General features: G+C 43.0%; 1 protein-coding gene across 1 annotated transcript in view; it reads left to right on the top strand.

Moving 5' to 3' along the window:
• The window catches only part of Ugcg (UDP-glucose ceramide glucosyltransferase), a 32,727-nt gene extending 9,643 nt beyond the window's left edge, over positions 1–23,084 (top strand). Inside the window, exons 2-9 of the mRNA XM_048419934.3 lie at positions 8,763–8,904; positions 11,434–11,536; positions 13,005–13,106; positions 14,436–14,548; positions 17,042–17,220; positions 18,501–18,587; positions 19,516–19,705; positions 20,485–23,084. Of these exons, the coding sequence (XP_048275891.2) occupies positions 8,763–8,904; positions 11,434–11,536; positions 13,005–13,106; positions 14,436–14,548; positions 17,042–17,220; positions 18,501–18,587; positions 19,516–19,705; positions 20,485–20,655 (1,087 nt within the window). The 3' untranslated portion in view covers positions 20,656–23,084. The remainder of the gene's footprint in view (positions 1–8,762; positions 8,905–11,433; positions 11,537–13,004; positions 13,107–14,435; positions 14,549–17,041; positions 17,221–18,500; positions 18,588–19,515; positions 19,706–20,484) is intronic.
• The last annotated feature ends 1,031 nt before the right edge of the window (positions 23,085–24,115 follow it).

Raw genomic sequence — 24,115 nt, 5'->3', positions numbered from 1 at the left:
TCTAGTTGACTTCTGTTCCTCTCTTCCTCTGTTTAACATCCCTAAATCTCTTATCTGAACTTTGGTGATTCGGGGAAGTCGCGCACAACAGAAAACACCCTTGAAATTACAGCACGGGTCCTTTTTTAACTTCTTTTTTTTTCCTGTTTGTTTTGGGCTGTGTTTAGTATTAGCTGTCATTGGGTGTTTACTTTTCAGCCTGTATTTCTGGACCTACCCTGCAAGGTAGACACTAATAAGCACACATAAAGAAACAACTTGCCCAAGGGCACACGGCTCGCTCTCTGAGATAGAAACCCAGGCAGCCTGCCACCAACTCAGGCTTCTAAATCACTCTGCTGTACACCGCCAGAAGCAACCTAAAAATAACCCGGAAGTGAACGAAAGGGAGCCCCATAATGGCTAGGGATGTTCCTGACGTTTGGTGACCTCTCCTCCCAGTCTCATAGAGCTGCCTTTGATCATCCTGCAACTGCTCCTCTTTCTGAAAGCTCCCACATCCTTTCAGGAATCACGTCTCTTAGGTCTGTGGTTCTCTGCTTTGTACTTCGGAATTGTCGGGAGGGAGAAGGGGACCTTAACAAACCTCACAGCCTCACAGCGAGGGTCTCACCCCTGGAGCTTTAGATTAAATTGGTCTCGGTGTTAGAAGTTTTCAGCTCCCCAGGCGATCGTGATGCGCTGCCCCTGGTGGCCATTCATCCACAGGTGTCCTGCACTGTCCCCTCTCGGCTTCCTTCACTTCTCCACGAAGCTCAGAAGCCACAGTTTGCCCTCGCCCTTTGCCTTGCCTCACCCTGCTCGGCGTCATGTATCAGTTTGCCCAGTTGTCCTGGATCCATCCAGTGCCTTTAGCTTCTCAGCTTTCAGGGTCCTGCAGAGGGCCGTGGCTGACCATGTGGATTAGTACTGCTACACATTCATGGTCTCAGGTCGCCGTCCAGAAGCACTTGGTGTCTGTATTTAGTGCTGTCTGTTGCACCATCTTCACCATCCGACTACGCGCTTGGCAGATTGCTCTAATCCTTGATTGTGTTGTAGATCCTTTAGCCTTAATCTGTATTTGCAGATATTCTTACAGATATCTCCAGGGAAGTCCCCCTGTTTCATCTGGTCACTCTTGGGCCCTTTCTCTCAATTCTGCTGTTTTAGGGAAACACAACATTTTTCACTATTATCATGCCTTACCTCCTGTTTATTTACTTTTCCTTTTTAAGAATTTTTTAATTATGTGTGTATTTATTGCCATGTATATTTATTGGGAATGCCACGGTGAGCATGTGGCGGTCAGAGGACAGCTTTCAGGGGTCTGAAACCTTTCTACCTGAGTCTCTGGCCCTGAACTCAGGATATCACTCTTGACAATAATTTCCTCTTACCTGCTGAGCCATTTTATTAGCTCTAAGGACTAACATTTTTTTTGTTTTTTTGTTTTTTAAAATATTTATTTATTTATTATGTATACAATATTCTGTCTGTGTGTGTGCCTGCAGGCCAGAAGAGGGCACCAGACCCCATTACAGATGGTTGTGAGCCACCATGTGGTTGCTGGGAATTGAACTCAGGACCTTTGCAATGCTCTGAGCCATCTCTCCAGCCCCAAGGACTAACATTTTAAATCTGCTTTTAAAAAAGATCTGTCTTCTTCTGGGCTCCATCAGATGCTTCATTGCTGCTAAAAGTGCTCAGAAGTCACCAGGCACAGCCCTAGTATGGTGCACATTTTACTGACCTACCCTCCTGGCAGCATCTATTGCTGCTCTTTCTGTAAAGAGACCTTTGCATTTCTTTTTATTTATGTGTTTATACGTGCCTGCGTGTCCGTTTGTGCACCGTGCTCGGGTTTTATGACTGTCATGACTAGTTCCTTGAGCTCAGCCCTGGAGTCATCTAGGTGCTCGCTCCACCATCGGACAAGCCCCATGGATTCTTCATCTGCGTTTCCCTTTGGCCCTTTCTTCCCCACGCTCCCTTTTTCTAGCATTCTAAACTGTACAGCTTGCATTTTCTTTTTCTGGACAATTGTAATATCTTCTCCTGCCTTCCATCTCCCTGACCTGTCCTTGGTTCTTTTCACTTAGTAATCCTAGCTGTTTTGTTTTGGTCTTCCATGGTTATCCCTTGCTGTCTCTTCAACATTGCCTGTGAAGTGGAAGCATTTAACCGTGGGGAGGAGACAGCACTGGCCATATGTGGATATGCTAAAACTCAGGATCTGTTTTAGCGGAGGGGTGGGGGCAGTGGAGTGGGCCACACTCAGGCAGCACTAGCAAGGGCCTCTTCCTTCTCCCTTCTCCACAGAGGTGGGAGTTTGCCTTGTTGACGCTCTGTTATGGCTCTAATTTGAACAAGGTGAGAAATGCCCCATTGTGTTCTGGGCACTTAGAACTGCTGTGATAAGGACGTGAGTGCAGCCTGAAGGCAGCAAGGGAAGTCTTGTGTCTTAGGCAGAAGGAAAACTCTAGTCCCAGTAGCATTTCCAGGTTGGTTTCGGCTTCTTGTTTCTTGATTTTGCTGCTTGGTGTGTTTTCCCAGGTCTTTGCATGCTTGGCTGTTTTTACAAGATGCAGACATTTTGAATTCCACTCTCTTGGGTTCTGGCTATTTTTCCGGTCTCATCTCTGTCTCCTGCATGTAGAAGAGTCTGCAAAAATGTCCTTGGGCTCCCTGTCCCGAACACACCAGGAAGTGATCTCAACGGAGTAGTGGGGTATTGTGGCTCTGCCTCCTCTGTTCCTGTGTCTGTGACTCTTCCTTCCTAGTGCTCAGTGTCTATAACTGTCCTTTCCTAGAGGTTGTTCTGTCAGGTTGTTTGGGGGTGGAAGGGCAAATCCAATTTATGTTGTTTTGTCTAAAAGTTGAAGTGGGGGGGGGAGACTTGGGTTTTTGATTCTTTGTTAAGAGGGATGAAACTTCATGCTGTTTGTAACAGCCCCACACCATAAACAACCAGGTATCAACAGCTGGTAAATAGATAACTGTGAGGCAAATTAACAGGGAGAATTTTATAAAGAGGACGAATAAGCTATAGCCAAACTATCAGCGTGGGCGAACCTCGGCTAACATAATGGTGAACAAAGCATGCCAGATAGAAAAGGTGGTTGACAGTTGGACATAGGGGTGGGGTCTGCTGATGCTGTTGTTTAACGACCTGGGCACAGGTTGTAGGAAGTTTCACCTTAGCAAATTCCTTGCATTGCATATTTATACATGACTTCACATTATGTGCCAATTTTACAAAGTACCTATTGTGACAGAAAGGTCAAAGACATAAGCCATATGCCTTGGTGGTTCAGAGAACTGGATTCCCAGTATGAAGGAGAAAGTACAATCTAGAATCCCAGCAGAAAGCAAGTCTCCTGTTCTAGGTTTAGGGTAGACACCTGTGAGAAGACCCGTGCATTGTGCAGACACCGTAGGTCTAAATCCACGCTGCTTGCCTACCAAGCAAATGGTCTGTTTATACCATTTCGAAAAATGTTACTGCGGGTTTGATTTGTACCACACTCGTCACAGTCTAAGGAATTATTCCTGCATGTGACAGGCACAGTTGCTGTCCTAGCTCCAGAACACAGTTTTGTTGACCTGAGTTGTGTAGCATTTGTGCAATCCCCCTTTTAAACCATAAGTTATTGGCAGTAGGCAGTGTGTCTGCCAAGCATTGTTCCTCAGATACAAAGGGTGCCATCTAGCATCCTCTGGGGCTGAGGGTCAATAAGTGAGTGCTACATAGGTGTGGAGTGATACCGTGTGCTAAGCAGAGCGCTAAATGTGCATGGTTTTCATTAAATGGTCATTCTTTTATGGTTTTGATAAATATTTCAAGTAAGCTGAACCAAAGAGCTTTGTCAGCTGTATTGCATAGAGTCAGCACAGTGTTCTCCAAAGTGAGACTGCACGTTCTAGGGAGAGTGAGCTCCACGTGATCTCTTGACATGTGGAAAGAAATACTGAGGGCCGATTAGGTAAAGAGGAGCAACACAGTGTCGTATGGTTTTAATTTGCGAGAAATCTCAGAAATGGTCCTTATCCATTCTCTCCATCCATACAGCAACACTGCATTATCAGTACTGAAAGCTCAAGAGGAAGGAGGCCTGTCAATAGTCTTACAGTAGGCGTCTTACTAAAAAGGGGAAGGAGGAAGGTTTTACTCTAAACTTGCACCAAAATCTCAAACTTCCAAGCCCACTTGGGTCTAGAAGACCCCTCTGTTGCTGTTGCTCACTTAGCTACCGCCTGCCAGATCCGATGGGCTTAGTAGAGGGCTGCATGCGTCTACGGATTGATTGGTCAGCATGTTGACATCAGAGTTTTGAGACGCCTTCTTAGCACTCAGTGGATCAATAGGTATGAATCACTAGATTTTATCAGTATGGTGGTTCCTCAAGCTAAAGATAACTACCGTTTGATTCGTTTAACTTCTGTGTAGATAGCAGAAGGCGATACTCCTACAGACTCATATTTATTGAGGCATATTTGCAATTGCCAAGCTACAGGGTCTGACTAGTTACCCGTCAACAGATAACGAAAAGCTGATAGGTGTTTTATTCAGCCGTACAGAACAACAAAATGATGTCATTTGCCGGAAAGTGGGTGGAACTGGAGATCATTGTGTTAAGAGAAATTAGCCAGACTCAAGCAAATACCATGTTTTTGCTCATACACAGCCTCAAGATTAATAATAATAATAGGTGTTTGTGAGGGGGCATGGTAAAGAAACTGCCCATGTGACCATGCCATTATTAGGGCAAAGTTTTTACTGTCAGAGAGAACATAAAGAGTATCCAGAGACATCTGGAGGAGTCAGAGCAAAGAGAAAGAAAGCGGATTGGACATGGCTAGAGCTCTCTGCGAGAAAAGCCAGAGAGAATAATGAAGGTAGCTGATAGGCAGGGGAGAGCTTTGCCATTGTATGGAGAACAAGTGGGAATGGGGAGGGGGTGCAGGTAGTGACTGAGGGAACTTGGAGGCCAGCATGGGCTTTGATATGTAACCACTGGTGCATTCCTCTTCTGCCAGAGTCAAGGGGAATGACCCCTTTGGGGCACAGGATATAGTGATATTTCATTTATATTTTAATAAATAAACTTTATCTGAAGTTCACAGAGTAAAACAGCTGCACTGATCAGCCTTGCAGACCAGGCAGTGGTGACACACGCTTTTAATCCCAGAAGCCACACTGGTTTGCCATAGAAACTGAGCAGCAGTGTGCATGCCTTTAATCCGAGCCCTAGAGAGGAATATGAAACGGGAAGAGACAGCTCTTGGTCAGTCTCACTTTGAGGATTCCTGGAGGCAGGATCACCTTTCAGAATGAGCTAAGACTCAGTGGCTGGCTGTTTAGTTTCTCTGACCTTCAGGTTGAATCCCAATATCAGTCCCTGGGTTTTTATTAATTGTGCTATACCAGGAACCCACTTCACAGCATGTGAGGGCTGCAGGCTTTTAGCTAGCCACCAGAAATCCTTCTGTAGTTCCGCGCGAGCTCATCTCTAAATATACAATTTCCTGAGACCTAATACTAATAAGAAGGTGTGAAAACAGAGTTGGTCACTCTAGGGACAGATATGAACAGAAGAAGGGGTACCAAAGAAAGTAGTTGGAAGTGGTGACTATGGTCCTAGTAGAAAAATGTCATAATAAAACATCCTTTTAGCCTGGTGGTGGTGTACATGCCCTTAATCCCAGCACTCAGGGAGGCAGAGGCAGATGGATAGACAGAGCAAGTTCCAGGACAGCCAGGGACACACAGAGAAGCCCTGTCTCAAAAGACAAAAAATAAAGATTTTTTTAAAAATTCTTTTGATAGTGAAAATGGACCAATTACTATTGGTAATTGCTAGTCTTAGGCCTTTTATCCTATTATCTCCATCACGTACGTTTTTCATCGTTTCTGGGTTTGATTTTGTTTTGCCTTTATTCTCTATGATGTGTTCTGGGTAGTTTCATCAAATCCAGCATACAGTTCTGTCTTCTACTGCTGTGTGCAATTTTCTCTCTTATCTGACCTTTGAGCTCATAGGACAGTGGTCCTCAACCTTCCTAACGCTGTGACCCTTTAATTCCTCATGTTGTCGTGACGCCAACCTTAAAAATATTTTCACTGCTATATCATAACTATAGTTTTGCTACTGTTAATGAATTATAATGTAAATATGTGTGTTTTCCAGTAGCCTTAGGTAACCCCTGTGAAAGATTGGTTGCGCCCCGCAGACTGAGACCCACTGGCATAGGTGCATGCTCTGCACTTGGTTCTTGAGTGTCCTCAGCGACTGGCTCCAGGAGAAGCCGTGGCTCCAGCTTTCTCTTACGGCCTTTTCTTTCCGGGATTCCAGACATTGACACACGGTGTCCAAACAGATTTTTTGTCTTCCTCAAAGCACACTTGTCACGTTTCCAGATTGCAAGTAGTTAGCCCCAAGGCGTTCTTGGGCTCCAGTCTGCAATAACTGAGGAGTTTCCCTTACTGTTTGCACACCTGCATTCTGTGCACAGGCTCTGTCGGTTCCATCTTCAAAATCTCTTGAAGGACCAGACAGGTGACTTAGGCCTGTAATCCCCACTGTTCAGAGGCTGAGGCAGGAGGATCAGGAGTTCAAGGCCAGGCTGTGCTACACAGCTCGCCTCTGTCAGTGACTGGCAAACTGGACATGTGTGACCGGATGGGATGGGTGGGAGCGACAGGAAAATTTTTATGAGACTCTCAGTATTTTTCAGGATGCAGGTTTGTGATACCACGTTGCAGGTTCAGGCAACCAAAGTGTGCAAGGGTGAACTTTGTTTTCACACCCACCGTCCAGGTGCCCTTTCACCAGATGGGTTTTTGCAGACACCTGTCTGGTCTGCCATTTTGTTATGGGAAGATGTGTTTGTGTGTATGTGGCCATTGGTGTTAGAGCCTGGTTTTGCTTCTTTTAACACTGTAGGTGAACCCTGTAGATCTGTATTTTCCGGTGTGTCCTAGCTTGACATCTTGCCAACTACTGAGAAAAATAAATGGCTGTTACTGCCCAGGTGTATGTAGTGTCAGATAGCTACATTTTAAGTTTTCTGAAAACCTTTTCTCAGTTCCTTCTCCTGGCAAAGCAGTATAGCAGCTGCTGTGGTCAGTCCACACTTGGATGGTGTCCCAGCGGTTCCTAGCATTTGGTGGTGTGGCTCGGAGGTTGACACTACTCCTACTCTTGAAGCGTGTTGGTTTACGTTTTCCTATTGTCAGCAACCTAGTTTCTTCTTCAAAGACATTTCCGTGGTCGTATGTAAAACTGTAGGCGCTTGCTGCAGTGCCCTCTGCCTTCCTCTGCGAGCCCAAACTGCCTGGTGTGCGCGGGGCACGGCTCTGGTGCACCTCTACGTCGCCTGTGCGTTTATAGTATCTGTAGTACAGTTCTTCGAGTTGAAGATGTGATGGTTCTAGTGGGGCTGTTGTCTACTAGGTCTCAGTTGGTCATCACGCTCCTGGCAGGACCACCGTCTGGCTGGAGCAATTCTAAGATGCCGTTGATTGCAGAGATATTAAAGCCTGGAGATACCTGGGTCCCAGGACACCTTGTAGCTGGACCCATGAGTGCTCCCGCATCCGATTACTGCCAACTGCCTGGTGACTGGCTGATGAGGCGGACCTGCACTGTGCTAAGAAGTGCAGAGGGAGACCTGGGCATGTCCTCTTCTCCACTTGGCTGGGCGCCCCTCATTAGGAGCTGTATTGTCTTTGGCATGGACCAGTGATGTGAATCAGAGCCAGCTTCTCTGTGAACTGGTGGTGCAGGTGTATCTTCTGGTGTCTCTCAGACAAGTTTTTTTGATCTGAGTTGCTTTTTGTTTTGTTCTTTTTCCTTCCTTCAACCTTCTTTTCTACCCTGCCTGCCTGAGTTTAATGGCATTAGGCATTCATTCCGTTCACCCTGCTCTCCTGCTTCTGTGCTGCCTGCCTGCTGCTGCTTTATAGTACATGTTCAAAGTATGCTCATCACACTTCGGTAGCCTTCTGGCACATACACGGCTTTCCCTACTTTGGTAGCTCTCTGGTTACTTCTGGCAGTCTGAGGGGTAGGGCAGTCATGTTGTCTAAGGGGATCTGAACTCGGGGCCACGTGCTTGCACAGCAGACCTCTCACCCGCTGGGCTACCTTCCACGTCAGTATGCATCCACCCAACGCCTGCTCTGGACCTCACAGTTGCCAAGGGCATAGCCCTGAATAGCAAACACACGGTACATCTGTGTACCTGTCTTCATTGGAACATCCATTCTACTTCCTGCTAATTTTCCTACCTGGAAGCTTGTTTTGTTCATCTTCTCTTCATTTTCAGGTCTCCTCAGAAAGATGTCAGTTTGAAAATTCCCCCCTTATAGTACTGGGCTGTGGCACAGTTGTAGAGGGTCTGGCCAGCTTGTGTGAAGCCTGAGTTTGAGCCCATAAACTGGGAGGTTCAAGAGTATCCTTGGCTATATGAGACCCAGTCTTTAAAACACACGCACATAGACAAAAAACCTAAAAGCAAAATCACCTCCCCTTGAGGTGGCCAGACCAACCAACCCTTTTGGATGTGTCTTCCTTTGTTCTGCCTGCCTCGCTTTCTCTTGGCCTTTGTGCTTTTATTAAAGCCTTTATTAAAATACTTAACCCCAACACTGCTTCAAAAGAAAAAGAAAGGAGAGGAAAATCCCGTTTAATGATCCATCAGTGTTGTGGGTGCTTTCTTCTGATTTCATACCAACACATTCTCTAGGAGTAACTCATGTTGTTTTTGTTCTTTTTTAGCCGGTTACACCTCAACAAGAAGGCAACAGACAAACAGCCATATAGCAAGCTCCCTGGTGTCTCTCTTCTGAAACCATTGAAGGGGGTGGATCCCAACCTAATTAACAACTTGGAGACATTCTTCGAACTGGATTATCCCAAAGTAAGTGTGGTGCTTGCTGTGCCCATGAGAGATGGTTTAGGCTATGGGTTTGGTTTTTGGTTGTTTTAGTTTCCTCATCGGAAACATTGGGAATTTTAACACTGCATATAAGGCAGAAGTACTGATGTTGTTGTATGTACGTCAACTTAAAGTAAGGTTTGCTTGCAATAAGAAAGTTGGAAGGTTTTCAAGCCCATATTCTCTAAGTGAATGCAAAGGGAAGTTTATTTTTGTGAATGGGAAAAAAATGCATTTTGTGGATTATAAGCAAACCTTAGCATCTGGCTTAGCATCCACGTGGTTTTGATGTGGAATGTGACCTCACATTTTGGTTTTTCTGCCACCATCCCATCTCAAAGCTGAAAGAACTAGTTCCATGTGGCCCTTTTCATGTTCTGTAGCATCCATGTGCATGAACTTGGTGGAAGGGGAAGCTGTGTTGACCTTCAGTATGAAATTAGTAACAGCAAACACCAGAGGCAGTTTCTAGTCTCGCGTCGTTTACTTTCTGAAGTAGAAAGCCAGAGGAATCGGAAAGATGCCTGCATCTAAGGGAGGCGTGTTCTGTCAGTATTTTACTTTGAAAACATTAACAGTGTGGTTAAGTGTAGCACAAAGCCATCTAGTTCTTGAGCACAGATAGCATATTTGATATTACCTTTCAAAGTGTTGAATTTAGAGGTGGTTTCTTTAAAAACCTCTCTTGTCTGTGCTCTCTGTTTCCCTCAGTTTCCCAAATGAGTTCACAAGTGCACTTGTCTTCTGTTCTGGGTCAGCAACTGCTCTAGGGATTCAGAGTTCATTTGCAGGAGGTGTAAAGTCTATATTTGTAACCCAAATATAAAATTTTCTGTAAAACCTGGAGTATAAAGTTTTTAAAAATAATTGCTCAAAGGGTGTGTGTGTGTGTGTGTGTGTGTGTGTGTGTGTGTGTGTGCACATATGTATGTGTGTATGCACTTGAAGGGTAGGCTGTACCTCAGTAGAGCACTTGCCTGGCTCTGGGCTACATCACCAGTGCTGCATAAACTAGGTGTAGATGCAGGCATAAAACCATAGTCCCTGGTACAGAGGGAATTTGAGGCTAGTGTAGGCTATGTGAAGCAGGTGGAGGGAAAATATATTATTTTGCTTGATCTACAACATAATTAATTCACGTATTAAAGCATACTTTCGGACGTAGGGTGAAAGCCTTTTCCCATTACTTAGTGTCTGGTAGAAGCGCTGCTTGAAGCGCTTTCTTGGCCTAGCTTATTCACGCCTGTGGAGCGGTACAGATGGCGGAGCAGAGCAAGGGATTCTTCAGGGTGAGCCTGGCTGAGCAGCTCGTTAGAAGAAAGCTAGCTGTTGGGTCTTGCCCTTTAGAAAGTCACGTAGCCTTTCTAATCTTCATTATTAAGGACACGGTCTTTCTCCACAGAGTGTTTTCAGAGCTCAGGAAGCTTGTAGCCTTGGCCCTCTGGGAAGTTTCAGGGGTGTGGTAGGAATGGCCGCCTTTGCTCTCAGACTTTCACCCGGCCAGATGACTAATGCTTGGTTAACCCTTCTTGAGGAGCACTTTTGATCGATCGTCACTGAAGCAGATATTATTGGATAGGATTTGTAGAAAGAGGTAGAAATCATGTGGGATATAGTCCTTGTTTCCCCCGCCTTCTCCCACTTTCCTGGCCAAAGCTTTCCTGCCTTTAGACCTGGTTCTCCACCACAAACCTTTCCTGCCATGTCTGGTGAGGTGAGGTGTACGCTGAAGGCATTATGAATATTTCGTTTCCACTTCCTGCTTTTATAAACTTATAAAGAAGTGAACAGGACGGGCTTTCCTGTGGCTCAAGTGAGTCTCTGACAGGACAGCAGTGGTAGGGCCATTTGAGCCTTCACAATTGCCGTTCCAACTAAGTAGCGGTGAGCAAAATGAAATTCTGGGTATTTTCATGCTTACGAGGTCCGTGAAGTATGCCTTTCAGGGGAGTAAATGTTCAGTCAAATTCTATTTGATTTAAAAAAAATTTAAACAGCCAAATAAAATTTTAAAAAGAAATCTGATGGCATCTTGTCCTTTATGGGGCTTTATTTGTAATTTATAGCACCTTCAGGAAGTGAAACTGCATTCTAGGACACAGATTCAGGAGAATGGGGAGGGCCCTGGGCTTCGCTTCCTCTCAGTGTAGGTTTTTACACTCCTGCCCATCTTACAAGCACCACGGGTACGTTCAGTGACGCAGGTCACGAACAAGCTTGATTTGCAGGTTGTCATTGGGGTGGGGCCTGTCAGGGAATGACAACCATCAACCTCAGGCACAGCCAGGCTCTTCCTGTTGCTGACAGACAGGTCCTTGGCCTGGAGAAACAGTCTCTACCCAAACAACACTTGCCTGGAGCACCTGTACCCTTAGGATTCCTGCCTACACTTGTAAACTTTATGTACACAGTTGCTTGTTTTTCTTACAGTTTTTGGTCAATCTAGAAACGTTCATAGTGAGTGCTTATTTTGTGTGAGGTTAATTAATGTTAGTTCCTTCTTTTGACTAGTATGAAGTGCTCCTTTGTGTACAAGATCATGACGATCCAGCCATCGATGTATGTAAGAAACTCCTTGGAAAATACCCAAATGTTGATGCTAGATTATTTATAGGTAAGTACCAGAGTTCATGCTAGCCATTTTACTTTGGTAGTTTTAAATGTCAGCAATTTTCTCTGCAGTGGACTCTAGATTAGGCACTCAGTAAAGGTAGACAACATGCTTGCTGTAAGCCTGGTTCCTCGGGGGAGGGGAAAGATAATTCTGTTAATTCAAGGGAAGTTATGGGGGGGGTCTTGGTTACCAAATGACATACAAATAATATCGTACTCAATAATCAGGTATGAGTATTTGTTGCTTTGTTTTGGATTTTCTTTTTGCTGAAATCTTTTTTTCATTTTTTCTATTTTGGCTTGTCCCTCAGCCAAGTATCTATCTATCCAGTCTCAGGCTCCTGGCCATTCCAGCAGTGTTGAACTGGTTTCCACCTCATGGAGTGGACCTTAATTAGAATCAGATCCATACATAATCAGTTACTTTCACACTTCTGTGCCTCTGTTGTACCAGCGTGTCTTACAGGCAGGTGTGCAGAGCGCCTTCCAGTACCATGAGCTCCAGTCAGTAGGGGTGAAGGCTCTAGGTGGTCACCAGCACGGTTTCTCCATGTGTAGTGAGTTATGCAGGTGTTGTCTTCAACAATGGGGCCTTACTCTCAGTTTGTGGGAAGCAACCAATAGCCTTGGTGACAGCCTGGGCTTCTTGGAGGATTTTAAGGAACCCCTTTGGCCAACAACTTGATAAATTGTAGCCTATTCCCAGCACTGGAGGTTGCTGGAGAAAAATGTCCAGTTGGAGCTTTTTCTCTCCCATTATTTGGTGATCCCCTTTAGATTTCTTTCATACAACTTCTATGGTATGAGGTTTCCATATACCTTCTCGTGATCCTTAGTTTTAGGTGTCCCTCTTGCATTGGCCATATTCCTTTTGCTTCTAAGGTGTTTTCAAGGATAGCCTTTTCTTTATATAATGGCTAGTGGTGAACTAATGATGGTCAGTTTCTCTACATAGTCATAACTACTATAACTTCAAAATGAGTTCTGTGTGTTTTTTGTTTGTTTTGTTTTCAGTTATTTCCTACCACTAAATAAAATGCATGTCTTTATAATAATGTATAGTATGATGTTTTGAAATATGTATATACTGTGGAATGGCTCAATCAAATTAGTGAGCATGTATTTTTAACACTTGAATTGTGATAAGGAGTCTCAGCGGTTTTCAGGTCCTCAGCCCAGGGCTGTTACAGCATCATTATGTTGTACGCAGTGTTAAGTGTCAGCTCATAGTGGCAGTGGAAGAATTTGCAAATAGAAGACAGACTGGATTGTCAAAGAGAAAGTCAATTCTCCTTTTGTGAATGAGTAATTTTTACAGATTTATTATGAGTAATTGGGAATATTTAAAAATTAAATATTTAAATTATTAAATGTTTAAATTATGAAATATGGTAGTACTTTTCCTTTCTCCATCATGTATCTTTTCAGCGTTATATAAATCTGTTACTGTTGTACTTTTGCATTTTTAGGTGGCAAAAAGGTTGGCATTAATCCTAAAATTAATAATTTGATGCCAGGATATGAAGTTGCAAAATATGATCTCATATGGATTTGTGATAGTGGAATAAGAGGTAAGATTTTCTTATTTTATAAAACTGTTCACTTGATGGTAAAATACCAAAAATATTTTGAAAATACATTATTTATTTATCAGTCTTTGGTTTGTGTGATAATTTACGTCATTATTTATGGTATTATGTCAGTTTTAGTCACTAAGATTTTAACTTTTTTTTAACCTAACCTAGATGCTACATGTATTAAAACATTTACATTTTGAAGAGAAAATTTTACCCATTGAAAAAGTCATGATGATCCACTATCTCGTCTACAGCCTTTCTCTGGTGTAATATTTCTTCTTTGTTGGACTCTCTAATACTGTTTTATTCTGTAATACACTATTTTACCCAAAGAGTGAGATCAATGAGCTCATATTCCCAAAAATATATAAATTTATTTAAAGGCATTTGTATCTTTTTTTAAATTTATTTAAACTTTAGCAAGAAGGTTTTTTGTTTGGTTGTTTGTTTTTTTTTTAATGGTTATTTTTGAGACCTGTTGAGACAGAGTCTCATTATGCAGCCTTGGGATTCACTACACAGCCGGGGTTGACCTTGAACCTGTGACTATTTTGCCTCTCCCTTCTGACTGCTGGAGTTACAGGTATAAGCCACTATACCTGTTGCAAAAAGCCTTTTACATACCAAGCAGGATTTATAGGTGTAAACATTTGTATTAAGCTCTTTGGTATTTTTGTTAGCTTGAGTTCCTTGTCCTCATAGTGATCTAGTGGCCTAAAGAGTTTGTCATTCTGGCTGTCCTGGAGGAAATGTTGCCAACATGCCTGACCTTCACCCGCTGGCTGCCACTAGCTCCCTTCCCCCTTCTCAACTCTCCAAATGTCACTTGTAAGGAATTGTCCTGGTTGAGAACCACTACCTAAAATAGGGAGGGATTTTTGTTTCTTGAGGTGCTATGGATTGAACACAGGATGTCATTCATGATCAGCAAGTGCTCCGTACCACCAAACTGTAGCCACAGCCCAACCTACCCCTAAGTCGGGATCTTTGTCTTGCTGCAGCCTCCTGAGTTTTGGATGGTGGTTCTAGACTACTGATTTCCATAAAATCCACTTATTAAGCTTAGTAATGTCCTATCAAAGAAAACAAAGACTGCCCCTGGCACATATTAACTCAACCACTCAGGCTAAAAATGTGTAGCTTTTTGAAGTTTTATGTTCTCAGAATAAATGATTGCTATCTATTAAATCCATGGTCAAATGAACATATTTTTATTGTAGTTTACTAGCAATTCAAAATATATTACATTAATGGGCATTTTACTAAAGAGTTGTTTTGTTTTGTTCCCGTCCCTCTCCCCACCTTTTCCCTCCTAAATTTCAGTCATTCCAGACACATTAACCGACATGGTCAATCAAATGACAGAGAAGGTGGGCTTGGTCCATGGGCTGCCATATGTAGCAGACAGACAGGGCTTTGCAGCCACATTAGAGCAGGTAAGTACAGCTCATTGGTCTCTGTCAGGTGGGGCTGCCTGACCTTAGCTGTATTGTCCAAATGGGAGCTTGTAGAGCGCACTCTAGTTCCTCGGGGAGGAAGTTCTCAGGTCCCTGGGAACCTACTGCTGAGCGGCCCTCACCCTGACAGGACGGGCTGTCCTGTTTTCCCCCTAAAGAAAACATTGTTCTTGCAAGTCTATGGTTTTTTTTTTTAAAAAAAAAAAAAGAACTTTGATTTCCTTTTAAAATAAATGTCTTGAAAAGCATGTTTTCCTCCTCCTTCTCCTTCTTTCTTCTTTCATCATGTAGCAATGATAAATTGTGGAGACACAGAAGCACACCCCCACACCCACACCCACTAATTACAGCAATTAAGGTTCAGTTTCATTTGGTCATTTTGGGCACTGGTGGTGGTTTTTAGTTTTGTTTTTCTCAAGTTTACTCTAGAAGCAGTTTATATATTATTTTCCACATCACGAGCTTTTCCCGTATTAAATCTTCACAAAGGACATTTTTATTGGCTGCCGTATCTACTTCCTACAATTAAACAGAAAGCAAGGCTTGTCTTTGTGCCCCGGGGAGAAGACACTCGGTTTCAGTTTTGATGTTTATCCACTTCCTCTTCAGCACAGCTTACGTTCGCTTGATTTTTCTAATCCCTACAAGTCTGAAAAGGGAAAGGTACATTATGAGAACTTTGATTTGACCTTTGTCAATTCGATCTCTCTCTAACTCTTTCTGACTCTCGTGCATATGCATGAATGTTCAGGTGTGTGTGTGTGGAGGAGGAGGGGTGTGTATGTGTGGGGGGGTGTTCAAGGTCAATATCAGGTTTCATCCTCAGATACTTCCCACCTGATTTTTTGAGACATGGTCTCTCACTGAACATGGAGCGTCCCAGTTTGACTGGACGGAGTGGCTGACAAGCCCCGGGGACCCCCCACCCCAGCAGCAGTTCCCACAAGACTGTGATTATAGGTGCTTATGGCATCCAGCTTTTTTTATGTGTACGCTGGGTCTGTAACTGAGATCATCATGTTGATGTGGCCCTTACTTTGCCAACTGAGCCATTTCCCAAGCCCCACGGTCTCTCTCTTAACACTGACTTGGGAAATATTTCTCCTACTGCCAGAAACTGTAGCCTTAAAATCTTGAGTTTTTGACTAATAAAGTGAACTATTGGTCCTTTTACTTTAGAAATATCCACATAGATGTTTATGTCAGTGAAACGCACTGAGTCTGCTATGCTTAGAATGAATGGAGATCCAACCAGAAGACTCTTCCTAGGTGATAAAGAAATCTTAGACACAATCTCTAGTTTCCCCTCATGATTTGACCTCAGTTAACTGCCTAAGGGTTAAGATGGACACTTTTGGTCTTAAAAGTCACAGAAGTATCATTGCTTCAAGGGCGTCTGAATTGGGCCTACGTAGCAAGAATCATAGTCTTAGCTGCCTTATCAAATCCTGTTGTTCTGCACTCAATAACCGCCATTAAGAAAGCCTACTGTGATGTGGGGATGCACATCCCAGCACTTGGGAGGCAGAGGCAGGCAGAGCTCTGAGTGTGAGGCCAACTTGAGAGCAAGTTCCAGAACAGGACACCCAGAGCTATACAGAGAAACCCTGTCTTGGAAAAATAAAAAGAAAGCCTACTGCTCTGTACTTGAAGCCAATGAGAAAAGGCAGCATATCTGATATATAAATAATAAATAGGGATTTATGTCCCACAAGTAGGGTGGTGGCAGTCAGTTCCACTGTTAATGTGTCAACTTGCGTATCTCAGGACTTCAAAGTGTTATAGATTAGGGGCTGGACAGATGGCTCAACAGTCCAGAGTGAGTACTGTTCTTGCAAACGACCAGAATTGGGTTCTTAGCACCCAAGGTAGGCATCTCCCATCTTCAGAGAGTCGTGATCCTCCAACTTCCACAGAACCTGCATTCAGGTGCACATAACCCCCTGCAGACTTACATGAATATACAGAATTAAAAATAGCTTTAAGAAGAAGTAGAATTATCCTGAACATTGATACACCTATACATCATCTGTGTATATGTATACATGCTCACTCTCTCTCACACACACATACACACACGCGCACACCATTAAGTAATATAAAATCAGGAGACATTATTTGATATTTTATATATCAATTAATATTTACTCTTATTTTTATATCCAAGTTCCATTTTATTTGGATTTTTAATCTATCAATTTTTAAAAAGATAATATTTGCCCAAGTGTAGAATATGCCTTTCTCTCTAGAGGTGAATGTTTCTTGGTAATGTTGGTAGCGTGAGCAGTCAGCTGAACAAATCGCCAACTGCTTGGGCTACAGTCGTGCAGTCGTGTGTTTTTATCCAGGGATCTGCTGTGAGCATATTAGGATACGCCGTCATATTTAGCAGAAAGCATTAGGAAAAGTTTATAACCACCCATACTTTTAACATGAAAACCTAATCAATTATGTCTGTGTTTTCTTGGGCAGGTATATTTTGGAACTTCACACCCACGATCCTATATCTCTGCCAATGTAACTGGCTTCAAATGTGTGACGGGAATGTCTTGTCTAATGAGGAAGGACGTGCTGGATCAGGCAGGAGGGCTGATCGCCTTTGCTCAGTACATTGCTGAAGATTACTTCATGGCCAAAGCAATAGCTGACCGGTGAGAAAACCGAGTTCCTTTTAGTAGCTAGCTTATTGTATTGACTTATTCTTTCTGTTCTAACCCTGGATTCCGGCTATTTTAATATTTCTGCCAATGAATACAGAAGTCAGTCATTCTGGCAGAGCGTTCGTATCCGTGTTCTTAGGTAAGAATACTGAGCAAGTGCCTTTCCCATTTCCCCCGGCTGCTTCCCGTGAAGTGGCTAATAGAAGGCTTTTGAGAGAATGCAGATAGAAATTCCTATGTGTTTTAGAGAAATTAAAGTTCTTGGTATCACTTGAAAATGAACTTTCTGCTGGGCAGTAGTGGTGCACGCCTTTAATCCCAGCACTTAGGAGGCAGAGACAGGCAGATTGCTGTGAGTTCAGGGCCAGCCTGGACTACAAGAGCTAGTGTCAGGACAGCTAGGACTGTTACATAGAGAAACCCAGAAAGAGAGAGAGAGATAGAGAAAGGAAAATGAACTGTCTACAAAGTTTTTTTTTTTAATTTTATTTTATAAATATGAGAGTTTTGCCTGTGCCTATATATGCCACATGTGTGCCTGGTGCCCCCGAAGGTCAGAAGAGGGCATCTGATCCCCTGGAACCGGAGTTGCCGATGGTTGTGCCCCCCAATGTGAATGCTGGGAATCGAACCTAGGTCCTCTGGAAGAGTAACAATTGCTCTTAAACTACTGAACTATTCTCCAGTCCCAAACTTTGAAATTTCTTAGCGCATTGTTTCACACTTCATCAATAAGCCTCCTCACAACTTAGCATTTCTCTGTCATGGAGAATGTGTTTGAGTTTAAAGGAGATCACTGTCTTGTATGATCTTTTATTTAAAAAAAAAAATTTGTTTGTTTGTCTGTTTGTTTTGATGAATATTTTCCCTGAAGCTCTTCCTTCTGAGGTTCATGGTCACTCACTGTCTTCAGTGGAGACACAGTGCCTCTTGGTTACTTTTCTTGTTGAATGAGCACACACAGGGGGGCAATCGAAGAGAAAACCATGAGTGTGAATTCTTCTCACCAAGTACTTTGAAAATGGCCATGTTTAAGTTTCTTGAACTGTAAACCTAGGGAATATAGTTCCTTCTGGCCAAAGTGCAATACCGTTGTGGGGTAATGCAGTTGTGCAGAAACACCCATAGCATCAGGTTGCTCATCTTTAAGGACCCAGCTTGTCCTGAATACCAGCAGCTGCTTACTCTGACAGTGGCTAATGAATGCAGAACCAGTCAGGCTTGATTGTGTTCATCAACATAGATCATATTATTATTGTGTTCATTTTCAGAGGTTGGAGGTTTGCAATGTCTACTCAAGTTGCCATGCAAAACTCTGGTTCGTACTCCATTTCTCAGTTTCAGTCCAGAATGATCAGGTAAACCAGTAAACACTTACATTTTATACTTTGTTAAAAGGAGTGTGTGTGTGTGTGTGTGTGTGTGAGAGAGAGAGAGAGATATGCTACGTGGTATATATGACATGCTTTAAAAACCCATCCAGGGCCAGGCATTGTGCTGCACACCCTTAATCCCAGCACTTGGGAGTCAGAGGCAGGTGAATCTCTATGAGCTTGTATTATTAAGAGAAACTGAATGCCTAAATATATTTTCTTAATAATACTGAGATGTTCTTTTAAAAAACTAAGCTGAAACTAAGCTCTGCATTTGCCAAAGTATAGATCATGTAAATGAATATAAATAGAAAAGGGATTTGTAAAAGCAAATCTGAGGGCTGGAGAGATGGCGCAGCCGTTAAAGGCTAGGCTCACAACCAAAAGTGTGAGTTTGTTTCTCAGCAGCCATGACTGTCTCTCCAGCAGAGAGAGAATCTGGAAAAGGAAGGCAGGGGGTGTAGCTAGGTTTACAGACTGCTTTCCTAGCATGCAGAGAGCCCTGGGTTTCATCCCCAGCATGGCATACACTGGGAGTGGTGGTGTGCCTGTAATCCCAACGCTTGGGTGACAGACGCAGAGGGTCAGGAGCTGAAGGTCATTCCTTAACTAACTAGGGAATTTGAGGCCAACCTGGGCTATGGGAGAGACCCGGTCGTAGAAATGAAATAGAGTGTGTGTGTGTGTGTGTGTGTGTGTGTGTGTGTGTGTGTGTGTGTGTGTGTGTGTGTCTTTCTGTGACAAGATTAGAAGTTGATCATTTGTGCGGGAGTGGTTTGGGGGTCTGTGGGGAGAGGTCTGGGTGGCATTGCTGTTTTGAGGGTCAGTTGGTTACTTTTGTAAACTTTTGTAACCAGGCCATTATCTTAAAGAAAATCCTGTTTTTGTTTGTTTGTTTCTTTCTTTCTTTCAGGTGGACCAAATTGAGAATTAACATGCTTCCTGCTACAATTATTTGTGAGCCAATTTCAGAATGCTTTGTTGCCAGTTTAATTATCGGGTGGGCAGCCCACCATGTGTTCAGATGGGATATCATGGTCTTCTTCATGTGTCATTGCCTGGCATGGTTTATATTTGACTACATTCAGCTCAGGGGTGTCCAGGTATGTAGATACACCAAGAAAGGGCTTGCAGTAATTTGCTGAGGGACCAAAACTATTTTAATTTAGAAAAGGTTGGAGAAAGTTTGAGTCATTTTAGCTTAACACTGAAGAGTAAAATGTAGACATAAAATTAAGCAAATTTCGGGTCAAGCGGAAGTGGCACACGCCTTTAATTCCAGCACTTGGGAGGCAGAGGCAGTTGGATCCCTGAGTTCAAGGCCAGCTCTTGGTCTACAAGAGCTAATTCTGGGACAGGCTTCAAAGCTACAGAGAAACCCTGTCTCGAAAAACAAAAAACAAACAAACAAAAAAAATTAAATAAAATAAAAAATTAAATTAAGCAAAATTTGAAACTTACAGTTAGTTCAGAAAAATGATGTTAAGCAAATATTCAAGCCAAGACTGCAGTTATTTTAATGCTGCTTTTACTAATACTGAACATATTTTAGACTATATTGCAAGGCAATTATGTCACCCAAGGAGTCTCCTTCAATTTCAGTGATGCCAAAAGTGGGGTACTAGGAACTACTAGGAACTCATTCTTCTTTCTCAGTGCACGTGTGTGTGTGTGTGTGTGTGTGTGTGCGTGTGCATGTTCTTGCTCCCATGTGCAAGTTTGTCCTCCCTTCTACCAGGTAGGTTCTGGGGATTGAATTCAGACCATCGGGCTTTGGCAGCAAGTGTTTTTCCTTGCTGAGCTGCCTCAGCGGCCTCGAATTTTATTCTTTCACTGTGTTTAGCTTGACAGTAAATAAATTGACTTTTATTTTAATTCTTAGGGTGGCACACTGTGTTTTTCAAAACTTGATTATGCTGTGGCTTGGTTCATCCGTGAATCCATGACAATATACATTTTCTTGTCGGCATTATGGGACCCCACTATAAGCTGGAGAACTGGTCGCTACAGGTTGCGTTGTGGAGGAACAGCAGAGGAAATTCTCGATGTGTAACAAGAGCTTCGTGACTGTGCACAGAGGATGGAACAGAAGTATTATAAATTATGTTTATAGAAACGCTTTTAAGGACCTACCTTCAGTAGTTTATCACATGTGTGCTGTGGTCTCCGCTCTTTAATTTATTCGCATGGCTCTCGCATCTGTGAAAAGGAAAAGACGACAAAGCCGGTCTGTAGTCTTGGCTAATAGGGTATTTTGTGAAAGTAGAGAATCAAGACAATTGGTTCTAGGAAACTGGGTTTGTTTTTTGTTGTTGTTGTTGTCGTTGTGTTTGTTTATTTTTTAAACAAATGAATATATCTCTATATCTATATAAACACACACACACAAGACTGCTCTGCAGCAGACACGATGACAGTATCCTCCAACAGGGAAAGTTTCTTGCTGAGCGCACTCACTCCATGGTCTGTGCGGGCAGGACAGTAGCAGCTCTGTAGAGAAGGGGCAGGTCACGGCCTCCCCGTGTGAAGTGGATGACGTCTCACAGGGAGGCGCCGACTGAGAAACTTTCCGTGCTTCATGCCTACCTCTTGTAGTCGTTGCAGAGCGAATAGACGTTAGAAGTTGTAATACGGTAGCTAGGCCTTGCAAAAACGAATGGAAAACTTTAAAAAGTAATAATAATAATAATAAAAGAGCTGGAGTCTAGTATTTATATGAATCTGTGAGAATTTTTTTTTTTTTTTGTCTCACTGCAATGAACCAAAAGTGGCTGAGATTGGTTTTTAATCATAACCATGAATTGAAGGCATCTTTCGGACCAACTGTTGTTGGCTCTGTCTTGAACCATGTTAATCACTGTGCTGTAATTAGGAGAGCTGAATCTTTCCTTCCCTGCTCCTTGCCCAGCCTGCCCCATCTTTCCTTAGCGTTTGTCAGGGTAGGGGGGTGGGGGGGTTCTCTTGTTTTAGTGTGAGTGGATGTTTTGATAGTTGTAAGGAAATGCATTTCAGACACGGTTCACAGGAGCTATTTTCTTACCCAGTATGTCTGTATTGTTAATAAGAATGTAATTTCATGATACAGGTATTTAATATCTTTTTTAAGTCAGTAGATATTCTAGCTATCAGTAAATAAATTACAGTAGAGAATTAAGAGGACTCGATAAGGTTTTCTCCTAAAATCAGTAGTATCTAACCGAGTCTACCGTGTGTGTGTTGTTTATTTGGTTTTTTTTTTTGGGGGGGGGCTGATGTTTTTTTTCTTTTTTTACTATAATAGTCTAGTCTTATTTAAATTGAATTTTTGTATTCAGTTTGTATGACCATAGACTAGGTCAGCCTAGCTGTAGTTGCATGCTGGACTTGACTCTCCTCTCCGTCACTCAGCTAAGCTTGCTTGTCAGCCTGTGCTTAACTTGTGGTGAACTGGACTTTTGTTTAAAATAAGCAAAAATGTAAGGGACAGTGCATCGGCCTTTTTCCCCTGTCTTTTTTAGGTGGTGTTTTGCTTCTCTCTCAGAATTTGGTGGCAAGTTGTCCATCTGATGCCTGCTGCTGACACCAGCATTGTGGCAGCTTCACATCCTATGTTACAGTGGCTTCCGTGTCCGTGCATAGCGTGTAGCCTGTTAGCAATAACTTCCTTTTTATAGAGACACTTCATCCTACTGAGCCAGTCCGTTTACCTTATGACTATACACACGGTCTAAATTGCAATATATCTGTAAATGTGTATGCACTATAAATTCACACCACACCTCCATTTTCCTGGGCCAAACTGTATTACCCTCCCTTCTCTCTTTCTCCTGGCCTCACTCCTCTCTCTCTTGCCTTATGATGAATTTGTTTGAAGGGCATTTTCTTTATGAACAAAGGCTTGGATGCATGTTCCTTTCTTTTTTTCCTTCTGTGAAACGGGTAATATTGCCCCCCAAGGAAAGTCGCGCAGTGAAAACAAGTCTGGTTATGACCCACTATGTGTTTATTATTTTTTTTTTTATCGCTCTTTCATGAGTTTAGTTTCGCTGAGCATGTTTGCCGTTTGTCAGAATAGCGGAGTTTGGTAGATGCCACCCTTTGCACTGCTGAAGTGAAATCTTGCTGACTACTTAGCTTTTTTGTTGATCTCAGTATGGGCAAAGAAACAAAATCCAAATGGCTGGACAAACTTCTTGTGTTCTGTAAATATTTAAAAAAATGTTCTGTATGTATGTTTTCTGTGGTCATGGAGTATTTCCTTAAGTGGGGCGTCGAGTATACAGAGTAACTCTTTGTTTAACAAGTTTGGAGTGAAGATAAAATAGTAAGAAATACTGTAAATGTTGAAGTATCACAGCAGAACTGTAGGAGTCCAAATTTATAATAAACTGTCTTTTTAAAAAAACAATTAAGTGTCTAGAATATATCATGTTTTATTATTTAAAATCATTGTCTTAAGTTTTTTTTGTTCAGAAAATAAAAATTTGAATACAATCAACCTAAGCAACAGTGTGGCTTGATTTATTCCCTTTCCTTTTACGTTATGCTCTTGGTGAGCGATCTCCCTCGGTCTCTCTCAGACATGTTGTCATTCATTCTCAAGTCTTCCTTTCGTTTGGGCTACACTGGGCCGGAGAACATAGAGTACGTGTGCCCGTCCACACACCTGCATTAATCATCCTGGGTGGGGCTAATCTCCACTGGGAGCTCTTCCCCTGGCTGAGTGACTGAACTCTGCCTGTCTTACCACAGCTAAGAGAGGTAAATCAGTCCCAGGGAACGACTGGGTTGGTCTTGCTGCCTGAGGTACTGAGCTGCATCCCACATACTATCCAGGTAAGTCTCTCTGTCTGTCCCCACTAACACACGAGCAATATCTGGGTGGGGGGATCCTCCAAGACTCATGTTGAGCACTGGGTGTATTGTGTTCCCCACAGCAAGCTGGCTAGCTAGACAAGCCTAAATGACCTCCAGGTTCAGGGAAGACCTGACCCCCTCAGTGGGGAGAGTGGTCAAGAAGGCACCACCTCAACTTTGGTCTATATACACATGAACCCACACATAAACAGATAGATGCAGGCACACCATCTGTACTAATGCCAAACAACAAGAACCCTTATGTTCTTGTTCTGCAGGCTTGATTTGTGTCCTCTAGATGCGTTTTTAGTAGGTAAATGTAGAGCAGCAATCTAAGAATCATTAAGTGCTAAATCTTCACGGGGCCTTTTCCCAGTTCCTGGAGAGGCTGACAGAGTCTAGGTGTGTGGGGGATGCTTTCATGTGGTTATGCTATTTAGATATTAAGTCGTCAAGACATCCGTGCTAATAGCATGAAGCTATAATTACATGGCTTAAACAATTTGGGGATATTGCAGGACTGAGGGTCTGTGTATCGGAAATCTCCCCTGAAGACTGCATGCCTCCCATTGTAATGTGACCTGTTTCCCAGCTCCACAATTCTGTGACTTCCTCTACCCCTTCTCATGAGTGACATCAGACAGCCAGAACAACAGCATGTCAGAGAGTCTAGTTGA

Source organism: Myodes glareolus, chromosome 16 (assembly GCF_982192425.1).
Source record: "Myodes glareolus chromosome 16, mMyoGla1.1, whole genome shotgun sequence".
In the NCBI taxonomy this organism is placed as follows: Eukaryota; Metazoa; Chordata; class Mammalia; order Rodentia; family Cricetidae; genus Myodes; species Myodes glareolus.
Note: the sequence above shows the minus strand (reverse complement) of the source record. Positions and strands in the feature narration are given on the sequence as shown.